Below are 19,751 nucleotides of genomic sequence, written 5' to 3'. Positions count from 1 at the left end.
GGTAGAATCATCCTGCAAGAATAAACTATTGGATCAGTGGGTTCTTCCGTCTGATCTGCATGGTTTTATTGGATACAGAACTGCTCAGGTTGTCCTCTAAAATGCGTAACATATTTACTCTTTATACATGAAAACATTACGAGGTGTTTCAAGTGGCAGCTCCTCCATATTGGCGGATGACTTAGTAAATAGATTGAAAAGGTGGAACTAACACAATCATCTTTGCTCAGACAAAATGATGAAAGTTTTTTTTTCTTCTCTTGAGGACCCTTAGTTTGCAAAATTGTCAACAAATCCCTTAAGGCATTTTCCTTTAAATACACTGCGTCAAAGGAAGTGTTATCTTAATGAGAAAAATCTTTAAAAAAAATATTGTATTGATTTTTTTAAAATAAACCATGGATCCCAAATAGAAGCAAACAACATACATTGGGGGGTGAAGGGATGACATGAGCACAGCAGGTATTCAATCCTTCCTCCAGGGCCCCCCTGATCTTATCACTTCCTTGCTATTCACCACTTGCCCCCAACCCACTATCCCACCCTCCCCAAAACCATTTTGAGCATTCTATCAACTTACTAAGAGTGGGTCTGGACCCACCCGATGGTCTTTCTGAAGCCATACTTGTGGCACCATATCCTTTTACATTTCTGCAGTCACCAGTGTTCTTTGCATATTGTTTCCTCAGCATGTGTTCCCCAGTTCATGTTCCTGTCCTACTGATTGAGGGTTGAGACTGGACGTTCCCCCACAGCCTAGTCACAATCCTTCTGGCTACCACCAATGCTTTGTTACAGAATATCTGTAGGAATCTGCGCATTGTCAGTTTTTAGCCACATTTCCATTATTGCCAAGTGTGGGCGGAGATCTATCACTTCTGTGTGATTTGATGGCCCGCCTCTGATTGCAAAAGTGGGTTCCCCCAATGGGTGTGAATAATGTGTAGTAACCAGGTTGCAAAATCTTTAACTGGACTAATCTAAATCTGGCCCTAATTGCCAGCTCCCTGGGGTGCCTGCATGCCTCCTACCAGTCTGCCTCTTCTTTACTCCCCCAAAGCTTGCTCCCACTTAGCTTTGAGTGCATCGAGGGGCCCTTGTCTGTTAATGATGAGAGGCTGGTATATTTGTGAGATAGTGTCACTCTCTAGATGGAAGCCACCATAATCTTGTATTCTAGTGGAGATTTATCTTGTACTTACTGAATTATATTGCTTTACGTGGTCAGTGTGTGTTTCACTTGCAGATATTTGCTCCTTTGAGTATTGCTTACCTCATATTTTTGTTTGAGGTCCTAAAATTACTTAATAGTCTCTGATCCACACAGCCCTCAAGTTCGAGATTCTCAGGGAAACCCACTGTTTAAACCCCTCAAGTTTGACTAGGTGTGTTAGCAAACTGGTATCCCAGAGAGCAGCCCCTGGGTTCCATGGCTGCCCAGCCTACTTGAACCACTGGTTACTGTTGATCACTGAACAGCCAGTCATTAACTGCAATCAATTGGAAGGCCCAGTAGTATTTTATATTTTGTGAGAGAGCACAGGAGGGTAGGGTCTTGTCCTCCACAGTATGGAGAAAAGTGACTGTGGATTGGGTAGGGTGTATTCTGGATTCTATATGTGAATTTCGGTAGAGTGCTAATTTTGTATAATGTAGCCATCCCAAGCAGGGAGATTGGGAGTTCTCTCCAATGATACACATCTACTTTATATTCCTCCAGCAGTCACGGGAGGATTTGTGTAATAAATTAATTCTAATCCTTACATGTGTAGGTTCTCAAATATCTGAACCCTTCCGAAGTATATCTCTGCAGGCACTCCCCAAGGGTGGGCAGGTTGTCCAGGGGGAGCCCCATCCATTTTTACCGGATACGTTATCAATTTTTGCCAATTTATTGATAACCTTGCATATTCCCTTTATATATTTAACATGTTTAAGATTCTGAGTTTCGAGTGTTAAGGATCTACTAAGTATTAGGGGAAGATCGTCGGCATATAGGAAGGTGATGTCTTTTCAGTCGGGAGCCCACCTGGCCCCCTGATCTGTGCACCACTCCACACCCAGTTCATCAGCGGCTCTAAGGGCTAGAACAACGAACCGGAGAGAGAGTGGGCCAGCTGTCTTTTGCTCTTACCCAGAGAAAATAATTCTGACTATGTTCAATTTTCCCCCAGCCTGGCTATTGATTCAGTAAAAATAAGGGTCACCTGAGACTGAAATTCCGGACCAAATCCACTCTTTTGATGATTGAGTGCAGAAAATTCTATTTCAATTAATTTAAAGCCTCTTTAGCATTGAGTGCCAACAGGCACAGCCAGTTCTCGAAGTATGTGTATCCTGTAGAGGCATCTGTACAGAAGTCTAAGTTTGTGTCTAGTAAACCTGTATGACATAAACTGATGGGCCTCTGTAATTCAGTTTAATAATTGTCGTATCTAATGGGTTAGCAAGGACATTTGCCAGAATCTAAGTCTTCATGTTTACATGCTAAATGGGTCTGTACGAGGTGCAGCCCTTGCCTGTTTTTGTGTATATGTATAGACTATCTTTGCTATTCTCTTTTAGAATGTATCTAATTGGCTTCACCAGCATTTCTCCCTGGACCATAACGAATTTGGGTGAAAGGCCGTCGGAACCCAGAGTCTGTCCGCCTTTAAGTGATTGATTATTTCTGTGATTTCCTCCATTCTGAAATTCCCTGTGTATTCTGCCAGTTACTGAATCTCCCACTGCAACAGCTTTTGTTCCAGTTTCTGTGCTGCTCTCTCTCTCTCTCTCTCTCTCTCTTTCTCTTTCTCTTTCTCTGTGGCTACTGGCAGGCAACTGTGGATATGGCCTGCCCCTGAATTCTAATTTGTATGCATCCCACAGGCTGCCTTTGGACGTTACTGACCCTTTATTCTCTTTGAAGTAGAGGTCAGGGGCACATTGAAGACCTTGTATGGTTTCTCTATCCTTCAATTCCCAGGGATGAAGTCTCCACCCCACTGCTCATCTATAATCAGATTATTCTAATATATTGAATAGTATTTTTTGGTCTGATATAACTCTGATCAAGTATTTTGCATCCACTTATCTACCCTTTAAAATCGATAGAGCAGGAATATAATAGAGGCGGGAGAGCAATCCCATTACCTCTGAGGCACAGGAGTGTTGTACGTTGGGATGTGCCTGCCTTCAAATGTCCATTAACCCCATGGCTCTCACAAATGTTCATAATCACCTGGCGTTCCTACTCAAATCTTTCTCAGGTGTAATACTATCTAGGTCTTCATGCATGGTCAGTTTGAAGTATTCGCCTTCCCTCCATTATCAGGAGAAACTCAAAATTATTACCAACCAAGTGGGTCTTCTTAAGGAGCATCAGGTCTGGGTTGTCAGCCAGGAACGGTGTTACCATCCATCTCTTTTCAATTTGACTTGTCCAGAACTTTGTCATTCCAGGAGCATAAGGCCCTCTCGGAGACTGTCGCTTTCAACAGAACAGCCATTCTTGGTGGTATTAAAAACACCCCTGGGACCTTCTGTCGTGCCATCTTCCCCGTATGTCTCTGCCCTTTAGAAACTATTTAACTAACCATATCTCCTTTCTCAGCTACCCTACTGCTTCTTGGCATGGGCTCAAAATTACCGGCCTCTCCAGTGCCTGAAGCACCTGTCATCCCATGCTAGTAAACGTCAAAGTGTTCTCTACTCACAATCTTGACAACATTTTAGTGGTACCTCTCAACTGTGAACAGAAGAGTACTGGTACGATTTAGGGTTCATGTAACGCTTCTTTTGCTGGTGACTGCCCCACCCATCTTCATTGTGCTCCCTGTTTCAGATACTCCTCTGGTTAGAGCTTGCCACCTGTTCCACAGTGGTCAGAGTTTCTTCCATTCCTATAGTGATGTGCACCATAACTTTGGTTTCTGTTCTGACAGGTTTCTAAGCCTTCTTTTTAGTGATGATTAGTGCTTGTTACAGCTGATTCTTTGCCATATCCCCAGCTATTCCCATGTCGTTTCTGGGCTAGTGAAGAACCAGTGTGTGTGTGTGTGTGTGTGTGTGTGTGTGTGTGTGTGTGTGTGTTTGTGTGTGTTTGTGTGTGTGTGAATTTCAAGTTGATTCCAACCAAGGAGTTGAGTCACCTAAAACAGAGGACATGTGCGATAGTAGGCCTTGGTTTCACTACTGGCTTTGTAGTGTCTCCATAACTGTTATCAGAAAAGTGGGAGAAGAGAGGCCATGTGGTTTGACAGTGTCTCTAGCTAGGGTCTCTACGTATTTTTCTGTTGAGTCCTTTTCCGCTTTCTCTGGGATTCCCACTAGGTTCTACAACATACTCTTTGTGTATTCAACTCTGGCTCTGGTGCAGATGCTCAGGAATCGTCCTGAAGTGGTTAGTTTCTCTCTCCAAATCTTTAAGAGCTGTGGGGTGGCCACGGACTGAGTGCTCCACCTACTTCAGTTTTTCTGAAATTTGGTCAAAGTCTTCAAAATGTTGAAGTCTGTTACAACCGGATCGATCTTCATTTTACTGGCATCTCAGGACTTCTTGACTGCCGTTATCACCTCTCTTAGGGATGGTGTAAGACTGTTGCTTGCTTAGCTACATTCTAGATTCAGGATGGTGGGTGCCACCTTTTTCTCCAGAGAGCCATCCTGCCTCCAAAAGGAGTATTTCTCCAGTTTCTGCAATTGAGATGGTGTGCCTGCTTTATCACTCACCTTATTAATGTCCCCAACTAGTGGACTGAGATGCATAGTGTATTGGACACCTTTTTGTCACCCCAGCCACCACCCTTACTGCTGGCGTTTATCTCTTGGTGATCGGCCCAATAGGTATTCTAGATGTTCTAGACGTCTCTCATGGGTAGGTACCTTTTCATAGCATCTACTCCCATGGGTACCTGGTAGCTAGTCCAGCAGTCACTCTGTTTCGTGGGCTCTAAACCCCACCACTGTGCCTCTTTGGGACATCTGCTCAGTTCCAACTTTAGGTCTTGTTCCTTATATTGTCAGTGACAGCAGCTTGCCGTCTTGCTTTCTTCCTGAGCCACCGGTAGTCAGTTGTCTGACCCACTGTGTTATTGTGGTACTGTACAATCTGTCCTCTGTTTCCTCTGTTTCCCTACCTGAGTAGCACTGTTGAGGATTTGCCTGCCCCCAGATTCTGCTCCCTCTGTTTCTAATGAGCAGGAGCTATTTACGACTCTTTTCCATGTAGCAGCCAGGTTCTGGTGTATCTGCCTCTGCAACAGTCACTTCAGTCTGTCAAAGAAGGTCACAGGCTACTATCCAGCAACAGAGTGGCTTTGCTGGCATCTCGAAGTCACCAGGGCCCAGCCCAGACACACTGACTGGTTCTGGCAGCCCCTCACTGCAGATGTCTGCTTCGGCTCCAGTACTGAGCTTCCAGACCGACCACCGTCTCTATGCGCGGACTGCATCGCAAAGACCACTCGCCACAGCTCCTTGCATTTCTAGTACATTAGTTGTGATGGGGCCAGCCACCTTCTAAGTGTTGCTTTCCTTTCACTTTTTTCTGTTCTTTTAGATGTGTATCACAGGTCATCTATTTCAGCCTTCTCGACTGCCATCCAAGATCGGTGGACGAAGGGCTCTGTCTGTGCAATTGAAATACCATGGTTCACTCAAAGTATCTTTTTCATAGGTGTCATTGGCCCATATCTCCTCACCAGTCTTTTCCTTTGATTGAGAGCTTGGATTCATTCTATTTCACTGGATATTTGCCAGATTCAGTAAGATTTAGCAGTTGCTGTACTCTAAGATGCTCTATAAGAGTAAGCTGTACTCTAAGAAGCAGCTTGGCCACGCCTTCCCATCCTATTGAAACCTTCCTTTGTTGGCCAGAGTCACTGAGAAAATGGTTTCCTGTTGGTTTAAAAAATAAATACTGTCCCAGGACTGAATGTTCTATCACCTAGTTTCAAAACAAATATGTCACTATCTACTCTACAAAAAAAGTCAGTTGAGAATAGGAGAAAACTTGGCTGATGGTCTTGCTACTTCGTAACTGGTTTGCAGCTTTCGTGAGTGTGGTCCTTTTCATCATGGTGACAAGATTTGTGGATGTGTAAATGTCCTTTAAACAGGAAGACTGTACTCGGGAGGTCAATTCTGATTAGATTCTAATATGCACAGCATGGAGTACTACAAGGGTATCCCATATACTAATATGCGGATATAGATGTGACCACCAACTAAGACTGTTAAACTACAGCTGCCTGGCTACCAGTTGCAGTCCTTCCAAGCGCAGTGCATCTTGGGTTAAACTGATGGATTTCAGTGCCTGTCTCCACACCGAAATGAAGTATCAGGCAGTTAGAGACTGTCAGTCTCTGGCTTATTGTTCGAAGTATCCTCATCATTACAATATTACAAGATCAGCTTTTCAGTCTGTCAGTATCTACAGCATGGGGCCAAGGAACGATGGGGCTACCATGAATACAACACAGCCAGGACTTGATTGCCACTAGGCTTTCCAAGCACATACTAGGTTAGGCTGAGGGTGTTGAGGTGCACTGCAGTGAGTGCTGAGCCTTGCCGGGTTTGAACTACAATACTCACTGTCGCTAATGCCCACTGGTCTCTGAGATCGTCACTCACCATTGTGCTGCAGTCAGATGCCGGATGAGAGACCGAGGCTTGCAACACTCACTTCTTCCCCAGCTGAAGCTTCAGCTGCAGCTCGGTGTATCACTGCCTACTTTGGGTGCAGCACGTCGCAGAGACAGTTGTGACTCGTGATGTTTGTATTACCATGGAGCGCTTCAGAATCTGAGTGCGTCCACAGCTCTCTCAAAGCCCCTTCATCCGTGCAATAGTAAAATTAGTCCAACTCAGACTAAATAGAAGGAACATGGTGGCCATACTTCAGCATTGCATATTACAATATCAGTATGAATACAGTATTAATATAACCGCCATTCCTAAATCCTAAAAAGGCATTACTACCCTTTTCCCTTGCCACTTGCCTTTCTCTAAATCCTAAATCCCATGACTTCCCCTTACCTATTCCTGAGCCGTAAAACACCTTTACTATCCATTATCCGTACCCATCGATGAAAACTGATAACTCCTATTTTTATAAGTATTTTTTATATTTATACTTGTAAATATATATGTGTATATTTCTATATTATGCATACATAAATATATACATACACCTATATTTTCACTCATTAATATGGATGTATACAAGTGTGTATGTACACCTTAACACAACCTTATGTCATTAAAAAAATAAATATATATGCTTTCTGTATGGTAAAATTCTGTGTTTTAAGTTTCCTGAAAATAGACCAGCATGAAACTTCGCTGTGTTGAAAAGACTGCGTGGTAAAGGTACCTCTTGGTAAAGGATGCATAGTAAAGATAACATATACATCATGCACATTAAAAGGCTCACAGCCTCTATGAATACATTGATACTATTAGTACACCTTTGCAGTGCTCGTATAATTTGCGATTATTTGTTTTAGTGATACCCAAGCTTCATCACTGTGATTTGCTGAATTTGTTTAGACCTGATGTGTGCACTTTCATATCATACAATTTGAAAATCAATATAATTTGATTTTTGAAAAAAATTAGCTATCTTTGACCCGCCAATATATACACATTAAAGAGATTTTCCCAGGAAATGTCGCAAATATGTGCAGGCCCTGAAGTTCCCATCATGTAGTGTACTACCAGTTATTGGCAAATTTCAAAATAACAGTTTCCCTCTGATCATGAGCAATCCTGGCCACTAAGAATTCTAAGAAGTACAGATGTCTTATGAATTTAAGTATTACTGTTTTTGCAAACTATTATTATTTAACACCTTGAATGAGTTATTCATCTGAATAAACATTTAATTAGAATACTTTTCTCTCTCTAATTGTCCAATGTTTTTGATTGTAGGTGCAGCAGTTGCAGGAATATACAGAGTGGCAGGAAAGAACATGGCTCCCTTAGAGGCTCTGGTGTTTGGAGTTGGACAGACAGTGCTAACAATCATCATCTCATTTTCGAGGATCCTTGCCACGCTCTAGTCTTTGTGGACTGCTTTTTACTCACTTGGTGGGCCTGCTCTACACCAGTGTGGAACAGATTTTCAGTGGCCTTTGGATATGAAATTGTGCCACCGAGGAGAGCACAGCTGCAGGTTGCTCCTGTGTGCAATGTTTACAGGCTACGCCAAGGAGAGAAAGATTGTCCTGCGGATATCTGGTCTGCTCCTCATCTGTCCAAAGAAGGAGGCATGGTGTGAGCCTTCCTGTTGGAGATGCAAGATGGAACGCCTGAAAGATCTGCTGACCCAATTAAAACCTACAGTTCTGATGAAAAGGTCCTGATTTAGAGTTTGGTGGATGGTACCTCTTCATATACATGGAAGATACCCCTTCCCCTGTTACAAGTGCATTAGGTCCTAGTTCTCAAACGTCTGTGTGGACTAAAGGGACATTATTGAATGAGTATTATGCGTGCCAAACCTGACGGGTATTCATTTCTTTTTACATTTTTTGTTTAACCTACTGCTGTATTATGTAAGCGCCGTGACACTACATGCAGGGAATTAAGGTGAATTAGTAAATCGAATTTCCTTCCTGCTGTAGTGTTGAACAAACTTTCGGTGGTTGCAGGAGTGGACAGTAATGCAACATTCAGCATTTCACTGAAGGTACAACACCAGAATTCAAATGACTGTGAAAGTAAATGCAGGGAAAGCAGAGCTGATGTTAGCTCTGGATTTAGCTTATGAATGACTTTGTGTGTGCTCAGCTCTGGTGCGTTACATAAGCTATTCTGTGTATGGTTTCACGCGCTCCAAAGCAAAGATGTTGACCCCAGGAGAAAATATATGCAGGGTTCCCAGCTGTCCACCCTGCGTTGCATCACCCACTCAGCTGCATATGATGAACTAGCTGGGTTTTTAAATTTTTTTGTTTGTCCCGAAGGCAGGAGTTGTTCACTTTGAACATTGAACCTTATGTGATTTCCTCTTAATATTTTGAAAAGCAAACAGGGTGTGTGACTGAGATGGAACATGAATTGCATCGGTTAATGTAACTGCTATCAAAAATGAGACATAGTCTTACTTAAAAACATAGATGGACACAGTTTCTTTTCCATCCACAAAGAAGATGGTGCATTATTCAAAACTTTTACTTTTGATAACATTTATACACCCTGGGTTATGTGTGAACCTTTTTCACAAAATCCTAAATTCCGAAACAAATTTTGGAGAAAATCTGCATTGAAAAACTTTTCCAATAAATTAGTTCATACATTTATTTGCATACCCTATTTTAACATGTAATGATGAAAATAATGTGCCGTATGAGTACGTACATCCTTATTGGTCGCAATATTAGACAGTTCACCCAGTGTTTTTTTTTTTTTTTTTAGCAGTCTTGTTATACAGAGATTACACATGTATGGAAATCGTTACATATGGGTCTAAATTTATAAGCACCTCTTATTGAACGCAACAACAATAATATTCCTTGCACATGAATGTTTGCTAATTTGTTTCCAACAGTCATAAACAATTGCTAAACTTCCTGGAGTTGCAAATATTTCCTGCAATTTTTGGTGTCTTAAGCAAAGCAGAAACTATTCAACCATCAAAATGGTCATGCACAGTTCTTGCTTAGTTTAAAAAATCACATCCTTCCATGACTGTAAAATTGGCATACTTAGAATATTTATGATCATAGAATGCATGAACATTTATTAAAACGGTTTGATTCTTTTGGTGCCAGAAGACCAAACATCTTAAAAACTTTGCAGTTGAGCGATGATGTGTTATCACATTGACACCTTTTGGGATATGCAGTAGTTTTGCGGACAACACCATAGGGCTAGTGTATGCCCACTGTCCATCTTCTTGGCGACATAAAACAAAAGATGTACCCCTTTGTGACAGGATTGTTCCAATTAAAACCAGGAGAGACAGAAAAGTAACATTTAAGGTATTGTTCCCATCTATATGTGATCCTTGCAGCTAGCCCATCCAGAGTGAACAATTGAAATTAGAATAATTTCGTGGATATATTGTGTAATGTGAGTCTTGCTTGAAAATAAGATTTCTTCTATTGGATGGTCTTTTACATTACCCTGGACAGCAGCCCACGTGGACACCTATATCATGGCCAGAATCTATATTCTTTGGTAAGAGGCACGATTACTACAAAAACGTTCTTACATATTAAAAGTTTCCAGGTTAAACAGTATGTGTATTACAAATGTGTACTTAAGAAACAACTCCTTTGAATCCCCCCCCCCCCCCGTGGTAATTTAGTATTTCATGGCTGTCTCTCCCAGTAATATGGCTGAAGTAGCATCCTGTGCTAATGAGGTGAGTCATTTATTTACTCGCAGCTGTGTTAGGTTATCCTTCTCTTCATTAAAGTCTATTGCAGCCTGCATAACCAGTTCATTTTTTAATTATATTTTTATTTGCCATTTCGTATTCTAAATGCTAAACTGGTGGGGGTTTTAAAGGTGTACAAAGCAGATTTTTGTGGCACCATTACACCTTAAAAAAAAAGAAAAACGTAGTTAAAATTTTATGCTTGGAAATATTTTTATCAGGTGTTTTTACTCAAGGGAAATGCCCATGGAAAGAATCAAGCTGTCCTCACCCAGAGTCGCCCTCTCAGTAACAGTTAGACAGAGCAACGAAGAGGGCGCTCCTTTACAGAGAATGTCCTCTGAGCCTCTCTTTCATTGTAGCTGCTCCTGACACAACCAGATTCATCCTCTAAACAAGAGGACAGCACTCAAGGTGGAGGGCAATGGTGTGTTTGTCACAGAGTCTTGGGCCTCAAAGTGGAAAGGGGGTCAGAAGCATGCACGTGGAGATCTGGAGGAGTTTCATTATTTGTGGGCCTTCCAATGTAAGAATATCCACATTAGAAAACATTTTTCTAAAGGTATCTCATTCTTCATAAGGAGATAAAAAAATCGATTTATGGATTTTATAAAGGTGTGCATGTGTGCATGTGTTTTATGTTCTGGTAACCAAGCAGGCAAAAGGTTGAAGATAGGCATCCCACAAACCTTGTCATTTGTTTCCCAAAGGGTGTTCATAACATTTCTTAGTAACAATACAAGATCGATGCCACTCTCCACCATGGATTTTAAAGTTTCCAGCAACTCCCTCTGGTAGCTTCGAGACTTTGGATCATTATTTCTATATCTTGACTGACACTGGAATATTAGTATTTGCTTCAAATGTGTTTACATACATGAATTTCAGCACTGAAGCAAGCCATTTGTCATTGCATATTTTTGTGCTGGTCAATGGTGCACCTCCACAACATTGACATGTATTTACATGATATGGTTGTAGCCCCACATTTCTAGGACCATAGCAAGGATGGTAAATTATCCTGGGCAAGGTTGAGATCATGGCAGTCTCAGGTTTGGCCATGTTGATGCAAAGTTTTATTAATGTCACAGTATGGCGAGGCTAGGGTTGATGGATGGAGATATACATATTATCCATTAGTGCTACACATGCCATACTCTTTAAATGGGTCAGATGGCTTTAAAGGGGCACATGCGTATTTTTATTTATTTAGGATTAGGTTTGTACTGAACTTTTCTTTTGGCTGCTTAGTCAACTCCACTGGACTCATTTTTTAAAGATTGATTTAAATCATCATTCTGCTGACTGAAACTTATACCTCAGCTCACACTCCATTTGATGTAGTATATCTTGTCTATGTAAACTCTCATGCACACCTCTGCCACAAACCTCTGTACACAATCCAACAACAATTCACAACTAGCGAATGGAAATCCCAGAACAGTACAAAAAGAACATCTGAATTAGGAAAGCACTTTGCTGACATGTTAATGGTGGAAAGCACAATACAAATGCTGACAACATAACATGAGGAGGCCTCCCTACCACTATACAGAATTTGAACGCTCTTGCATGGGTATTGGAGTGCAGACAGTTATGCTGAGCTCTCCGCTTTTAAATTTGTCACTGTAGGCCAGTGACCCCATTGACCAATTTCAGTTGGCATACTGGACCCCCCCCCTTATAAGTCCCTAGTATATGGTACCTAGGTACCCAGGGTATTGGGGTTTCAGGCGATACATATCGGCTGCAGCATTTCTTTTGCCACCTATAGGGAGCTCAGACAAACCCTTGCACAGGCTGGCCAGTGCAGCTTGCGTGAAATAATGCACTCGTTATTTCACAGCCATTTTCACTGCACTTATTAGTCAGCTAAATGTCTAACCTTCAATTCTTGAAGGCTAGGTGCAAAGTTACTAAGTGTTAGGGCACCCTTGCACTAGCTAATGTGCCCCCACATAGTTCAGGGCCACGTCCCTGGAATTTGCATATATTTAGTATGCCTACCAAATTCCTAATAGATTTTGATCCAGAACAGGTTGTATGTCAGTGAATTCCAAGGTCATGTCTCAGACAGTAGGCCAAAGGCAAACACTTATTTGTCACTGTGGAGAAAATTGCTTTCAAGCTAGGAACTATCAATCTAGAGTGAATTACCTATGTCACAGGGCTGCTAGTTTCTAGTGAACACTGACTTTCCTCTAGTAAATCATCCAAGGTGCACTCATGCAACAGTCAAAAGTAGACCAGCTAATTGCTGGTAAACATCTATGCCCTGTGTGTACTTACATTGTTAGCCCTATAATATTATTTGAGCTCAGCAAGTGAACCTCACTTGCACAAGTTTTGTTCACGGAAATTGAGCCACTCCTGGCAAACTAGAGTGAAATGGAGTTTGATGTATACACAGGTCTCCCATATCTTAGTGTTGGGTTTCTTGAACATCAAATGTAGTTGTCTCCGCTTTGGAAACTGCGTAGACTCTCTGTTATTTTAGTTTATGGGTCCTGAGGTCACAGTTGCAGTACGTTCTTAATTGTTCACATTTAACAGACACATTTGATGCACCACTCACACATTGGCCATATGTCCACTATGTCTAGTTAACCACTAGAAAGGCTATTTGCACAACGGCCACATTTTTATAAATGTAGTATTTGGATTAAACTTAGTGATGTTACTATGGCTATTCCATTTTCATTTGATTGTGTGGGGCACTTCGCAAGGATCATCTGCATAGAATGGCCAGATCATCCCTTCAGAGTGTTTTACTTCATTGTTGTTGTTGTTGGTGTTTTTTGTTTTTTTTGCAAGGGAAAGGTACATCGTGCACGCTGCTGGACTTGCCCAATATAGAGCAACACGTTTTACATAATATACATTTCAAGAAAGGAACTTATAAACCAGCAGGACCCCTCTACCGATTTCTGCACTGGTTTGTCTCAGTTAACATACCATTGCTTACTCTCAAAGAAGGAATTTTATGTCTATGCGTGTGAATTAAGGTCTTTTATTGCACACTTGCCCACTTTTAACTGTGAACAATTTTCTTATAATAACCATTATTGGTTAGAATGCTGACAATGCTCTGCTTTAGTGTAGTGTAGACAAGAGTTTCACTAGTCAACTTTAGTGGGTAAAACCTGAAATAAAAGTAGAAAACTCTGTAGTCATTCGTCCATTAATTATGCAAACTTCCAGGCAAAACATAATTGTTTGATGGATGAGCAGAAAGGAATTGTCAAAACTAAAATAGGGTATGACATGCAGGGCAGAACAAGTTATGAGAGCAGTGTTCTTGTCGGTAAATATTAGAATTAGGATTTTCTTTGGTTGACATATTTCTTCAAGTAATACGGTATCTTACTTTGCAATTGATTTATTTTGCTGCTGGTCTAAAACTGGCATATCCATCAATTGAGCTCAGCATCACTCACTTATACATAGTGAGAAAGCACAAGATAAGGCTTCATCACTAATGTTTTCACAACTGAAATGCCATCGTAAATTCTCAAATCCTGATTGGCAGATGATAGTACTACTGTAAATCTTTGTATTCCATTCACAGGTAGGGAAAGTTGTTTTGAGGGGAGGGGAACTACTCAAAGTAATCTTTCAGACTGTTTCATCCACGAAAACACATAAAGCTAGTTCCTTAATTGGCAGGAGTAAGTGTCTTGCCAGGGTAGAATAATGAAGGGTGCACCCACCCCCACGTTACATGTGGATGTAGTGGAAAATACTTGCTTGTGGTGAAAATGTAACAGAAAATTGCAACTCTTAAGGTATATTGAAACAAAGTGCATGCTTTGTGGGCAAAATCCAGCAGTGTGCATTTAGAATTGTGAATGAATATGCCTGTAAATCTACAACTAGCAAAGCATTTATGTATATTCGTGGAATGTGTGTGAACCCTTGAAGTGTCAGAACTCTACAACCGTAGGAGGAATCTAGTATGCATTTCTTTTTTACGTTTCTGAAAAACGTCAGTGTATCGAGTCGTGCTATTTTATGAGCTGTTCAGGTTGAATAAATTGTCCTCCTAGAAAAGTATGGTTGTTATTTTGGCTCTGTGAATTTGCAGCTGGAAAACCTTATCCACAGAATGCACAACACAAAACCTTAGACGTCAACACTACGCAATGACAGACACTACGCAATGAGAGACTCTCAAATTGATCGTCAGTTTTTCTTATCTTTTGCAAAGTATTTTTTGGGTGTTAAAGTGTTTATTAAATTCAAAAATGGTATTTGGGCGTAAGGGTTAGTAAAATATTGTTGTAGTAACTTTAAACTAGCAATGCTATTTACGGTGAAATGAGTTTCAAATAGTATGGTAGCCAGGTCTATTTATAGGGCAGCATGTAATACGGTAGTCTGCAAAGACATATTTTCCATAGGCGGAAAAAAATTCTCAACCTTTCGTGAATATCTCAGGAAAGAAACTTTGACATGTGGCTGCACTATTAAACACTTCCCCTAAATATGGGGCAGCATAGACAGAAGTTTTTTAAAAACTTTATTAAAAGTATGTATAAGCAACACTTCTAATTCAAGTTGTAGTATTAACCGTACAAGAAGACCTCTAAAACTTAGTAAAACAGTTATTGAATAATGCTTATTAAAATCTTGAGTAGCAGATTGTAAAGTGATACAGACTTTGTCTATAATATCCACTACAGTGGCAAACAAATAGCTAATGTTTGCCACAAACGGTTAGCAGAGAATGGGAAGAGAAACTAATCATTAAACTGTGATAATTGGATGAATATATTTGAGATGCCATAAATCTAAGAAGTTTTTCATGCAAGGGTGACCAGCTCTATTTGCCTTCTCTAAATGTCAACTTTCCTTCTCGTGCTAACCTAGTCGTGCTTGAGCTATAGTTTGTTGTGCAGTTTGGTGAGTATTTTCCAAACCTTTATACAAGATAGAAACATTAACACAGACATTCTGAATATAATATACAGAGCTTTTTATAGTAGTACCAACTCACTCCTTCTCCCTTCCTTTGCAAATAATCCTCTCTTGAATTACTAGATCATGAATGGTCGAGCGAAGTAAAGATTCTAAATGAAGAATTGTGTATTAATAATTTTCAATTCGGCCAAACTTATTGGTTCTTTACCAGGAAGTTTTTCACAATGGCATCCATGGTAATCTGGACAGATACAATTATATAATTTGAGGAAGGTGAGAAAGCCCATTCATTTCAATCCATGCCAGTCAAACATTTACACTACTCACTCATTTATTTCAACACATGATTCTGTTGTTATGCTTCAGAATTCCAAGTAGTGATCTTCATTGCGAATGCTTTTTAGAACAAATCTGTGGCGGTGTTCTTTAAAGGTATAGGTAGAAAAAGCAGTGCTTGCACTTGCAGTCTGGTTTAGTGCAATTAATTCTGAATCCAAAGAGCAAAGATTTTTCTTTTTCTTTTTAATTTAATGACGATTTAATCATATTATTGTTTGTTTGTTGCATTTGCTATACTTTCAATGCTCTTAGCACACAATGGATGTAATTGGTTCAGTTCAGTTTTACAATGGTATTTATTGATGTTTGATTTGATGGCAGTCAAAGTAAACACATTGTTGAGTTTTGTACTATAACTGTGACTTATTGTAGCACGGGCCTTGGATCAAATTTTGTTAGCTAAAGATTGTTAATGTCCTGGATGCAGGATAGAAACGTAGAAATATGTCTGTGTCAGAATAATATTCCTTGTTTTATTTAAGGCTTGAGTGCCATTTATGTAGATACATAGCAGGAGTATTCGTACCCCCAGGGATTTTCTGGCACAAATAGCAGAGAACAAATATTACTTGATACCGAGCCAATGATTTACATTTTATCTACCTAGGGATGAGAAACATCTGAGTGGACCACTGCCACTCATACCTATGATTTTCAGGCACACACTAGTCTCTGCAGTGGAGGCAACACTTCTGTAAGACATATAGTTTATTAAACTAGTGTACTGAATTACTCATGGAGTGTTTTCAAAGCACTGTATACCATATAGTATATGATGGTCCGACGAGAAGGATGAGAGTACAATAGCCTCATTAAATGGCTCACGACACAAAAAATGTTTTTACCACATCTAGAAGTGCATTCAAACTCTGAATAATCCAGTATCAGCAACTATTTAGGTTCATTTTAGCAGTTTTGCTTTTTCTTATGACTTACATAAGCAGAGTGCCAGTGTCTACATCTAGATCTTCCTATCAGGATTGCACTATCTTAGAGGTTTCAGGCACTCTTAGAGATTTTGTATCAAACCTCTTGGGTTGAAATCAATATTCTGATAAATCAGCAACTTAAACCCCAGCGTATTTCGGTGTATTCACAGATTTTGCCCTGGACCATCCAAGATTTGCTCATGTGCAAATTAACTGCAAATATTTCATAAAGTGCTTCTTCACAGTGTTTCATTCATCATTCTTTTGGTTTCCGGTATATTTATCAATGTGACCCGGTGTGAATTCCCATGTTGTGTGTGTTTGTAGACAACATGAGGGTCATACTTAGGTGAGTAGAATTTGGTGCTTACGGTATAAAGAAGTGTTTTATCACTCATGTTTAGTAAAAGGCTTAAACAAGAATCTCTGGATTATTGAGAATCGTTCTGTAAATTGTGTAATAAGAGATTGATAACTGCAAATAGATTTTAATGCTTTCTCTGTGAAGTAGTATTTTGAGCACTTTGTGTGCAAGCCATCTTTGTTTGTTGCAAGCTAGTGCTATCTGCTACTTCGGATTACAAAGACAATATAACTCCAGCTCACATTGGATCAATACCTCGGAATAGGTGGCAGTTAGCAGTGGTTTTGTTCACATGTTTTTTTTCCATGTTATTTTGTGATGGTTCATTGTTATATGCTTTAAAGGCCCTCTCTTTGAAAAGACACCACTACGTTTATGTGTTAAGCTACTTCATCCAGGCTAGTTACAGTTGGCTCAGGAAAGTTTGCTCAGTCGGAAATAGATGGATCAATAGTCTGATTTTTGTGATTCAATATACAATTCAGAAATAGGTTTAGAACTATGTTACTAGTTCTTTCATGCCAAGTGATTTCCAATTTTCTCCTGTCATCCACTCCTTTATGTCACCACTACAAGTCATTTTAAGATGAATTACAGTGGTAAATACTTGATGCACTTGGCAACAAATAGAGTTTATCCCCAAATCTAAATGTAGATATGGGTTATGTTTTAATATTTTTCTGTTCCAAGTAAATATACTCAGACTAAAACGCAGCAAAGAAACCTTTTACCCAGTTCTTGCATAAGGTAAAAAACACAATTTGGGCAGCATTTGAGAAGCAATTTGAAGTCGGTAAAGCACATGGACAGAATGAAGCATTAATGGTTCTTTCAAACTGAAATAAAGTATTTCAGAGAAGATAAGAATGCATCAGTAAGGCAGAGTGTTTTTTTTTCAGATGGCAGACAAAGTCTTTACCTCTCTTGTCACACTTCATAGTTTTCTTCTGGATTTGAAGTTTAAGAGGTCAATCTTAATGCACGAATTCTTACTTTGAAATATGAACATCACTTCTCGAAACATGGAATTAAAAGATCATCAAATTTAAATCATAGAGAACCGATGCAGTGTCTGACCACAATAGCTTTGCTTGGAAGAGTTAGATGTGTTTCTTTAAAATAAATTATTTGTGAGGCAGTTAGAAAAAACGGAATTATGGCTTCTAAAGAGAATTTCAGATCTTCCTGACTGTATCTGGATATAGAAATGGATAAAGACTGAAAACCTTGTTGTATGAAAATAAATGTTGACTATATAGTAGAAATAAAACATTTGGCAGCTTTTTAATGCACATAGATAGGTCCAGTATGGAAACTGATATATGAACCTGCATCAAAAAAGTTTGACTTGTCACTCTATTTAGCGGCAACAAACCAGGTAGCAAAATATGAAAATATATCCTAAAGAGCGAATAAAGTTGGTCATTTTTGGCCTCATATTGGGAATGGGTCTAATTGTGTAGGGGAAACTTTTTTTTAAACTTTTTTTTTCTCCTTGAAAACGAGTTTTTTTTATTCTCTCATTTCCTTGTTTAAGTTTAGAGTAGAAGGAATGTTTGCACTATTATGATTTCAATGCTCGAAAAATATTGAGGTTATTGCTTGGTTTTCGTGTGTGAAGTGCGACTCGGCAGCAATTCCCCAATATTAAATCAAATGCTAACACAGATGAGTTGTAGAAACACACTTATAGCTAGCATGTACGAGATACCACTGTGCTATATGATTGAAAACATGATTAATGTTGTGTACTTTCCTGGTTTGAATTGTATTGCGGTGATATTTACTGTATTGCATGTGATAAATGGAATGTTTCCCACGTGAAACTGGGTGGGCTCACTGTCCTTTCATGTAACACTCTGTAAATATTGTAAAATATTTATTTTAAATTGTATAAAAGTTACTTTTTTATTTCTTTATTCATGTACAAAAGCTCGAGTTTGTAAATACGATGATCCTCTTGGACAATAAAGTATGTTTTGCAGTGAGTCGTTTTACTCCTTAGCAATCCTGCCAGGTTTCTTAGTGCTGGGATAAATGCTTCTAAACCTTTTCCAGCTGCTGCTGAGAATTACTCTGCGAAATATAAAACTGAGGCATTCATGCTGGTGTTATAGTTTGGGGGATTTGCGCTGTTTTCAGGGTTCTGTTCAATCACACGTAATACAACACAAGGTGAAATCTAGGTGACCAAAGTAATGTGCAAATTTTTTTAATGAATGATTCTTAAATCAGAAACAAACTCACTTGAAATGAAGCACATTATACCGATTCTGCATTGATCCTTATTTCCTGAATTGTGGAAAGCCTAATTTTGTAATTTTCCACATTATCTCAGCAACACCACTAACCCCATTCCCTAAACACACATCATCATACCCCAACTTTTAAACTCCACCCCCTTAATTCCAATAAGGCTTCCCAGAGGCGGATATCCCATCCTGTTCTATCATCTCCACAAAACATTCTGTTGTGTTTTGGTCAGGTATCCTCAACGCTATCTGTCTAGGGGAAATTGTGACTGTTACCTTTATTCTAGCCAGGTATGAGACTGGTGGCTCCCATACATCTAGGAACGTTCCCTTATCGCTGGACACGCCAGTGTGTCACAAAGTTTCAGATTCCAGATGTGGCGACGGTGGCTTTGGTTGAACACGGTTTTGAGTATACAATCTAGCATTATCTTGGATCTAATTTCTACCTTGAAGGTTTCTCAGTTGGGACAACATGTTAACATCAAGTAAACACCTAGTCTAAAAGCGAACATTCTTGGAGCACTTGCTTCAGGAAAAAATATAATTTTGTCTTCATAAATCCAGTAGTGTTCAAT

General features: G+C 39.7%; 1 protein-coding gene across 1 annotated transcript in view; it reads left to right on the top strand.

Moving 5' to 3' along the window:
* The window catches only part of TMEM170B (transmembrane protein 170B), a 179,002-nt gene extending 160,093 nt beyond the window's left edge, over nt 1–18,909 (top strand). Inside the window, exon 3 of the mRNA XM_069218832.1 lies at nt 7,915–18,909. Within this exon, the coding sequence (XP_069074933.1) occupies nt 7,915–8,045 (131 nt within the window). The 3' untranslated portion in view covers nt 8,046–18,909. The remainder of the gene's footprint in view (nt 1–7,914) is intronic.
* The last annotated feature ends 842 nt before the right edge of the window (nt 18,910–19,751 follow it).

Source organism: Pleurodeles waltl, chromosome 2_1, assembly GCF_031143425.1.
Source record: "Pleurodeles waltl isolate 20211129_DDA chromosome 2_1, aPleWal1.hap1.20221129, whole genome shotgun sequence".
NCBI lineage: Eukaryota > Metazoa > Chordata > Amphibia > Caudata > Salamandridae > Pleurodeles > Pleurodeles waltl.
This window is presented reverse-complemented; position numbering and strand designations above follow the sequence as displayed.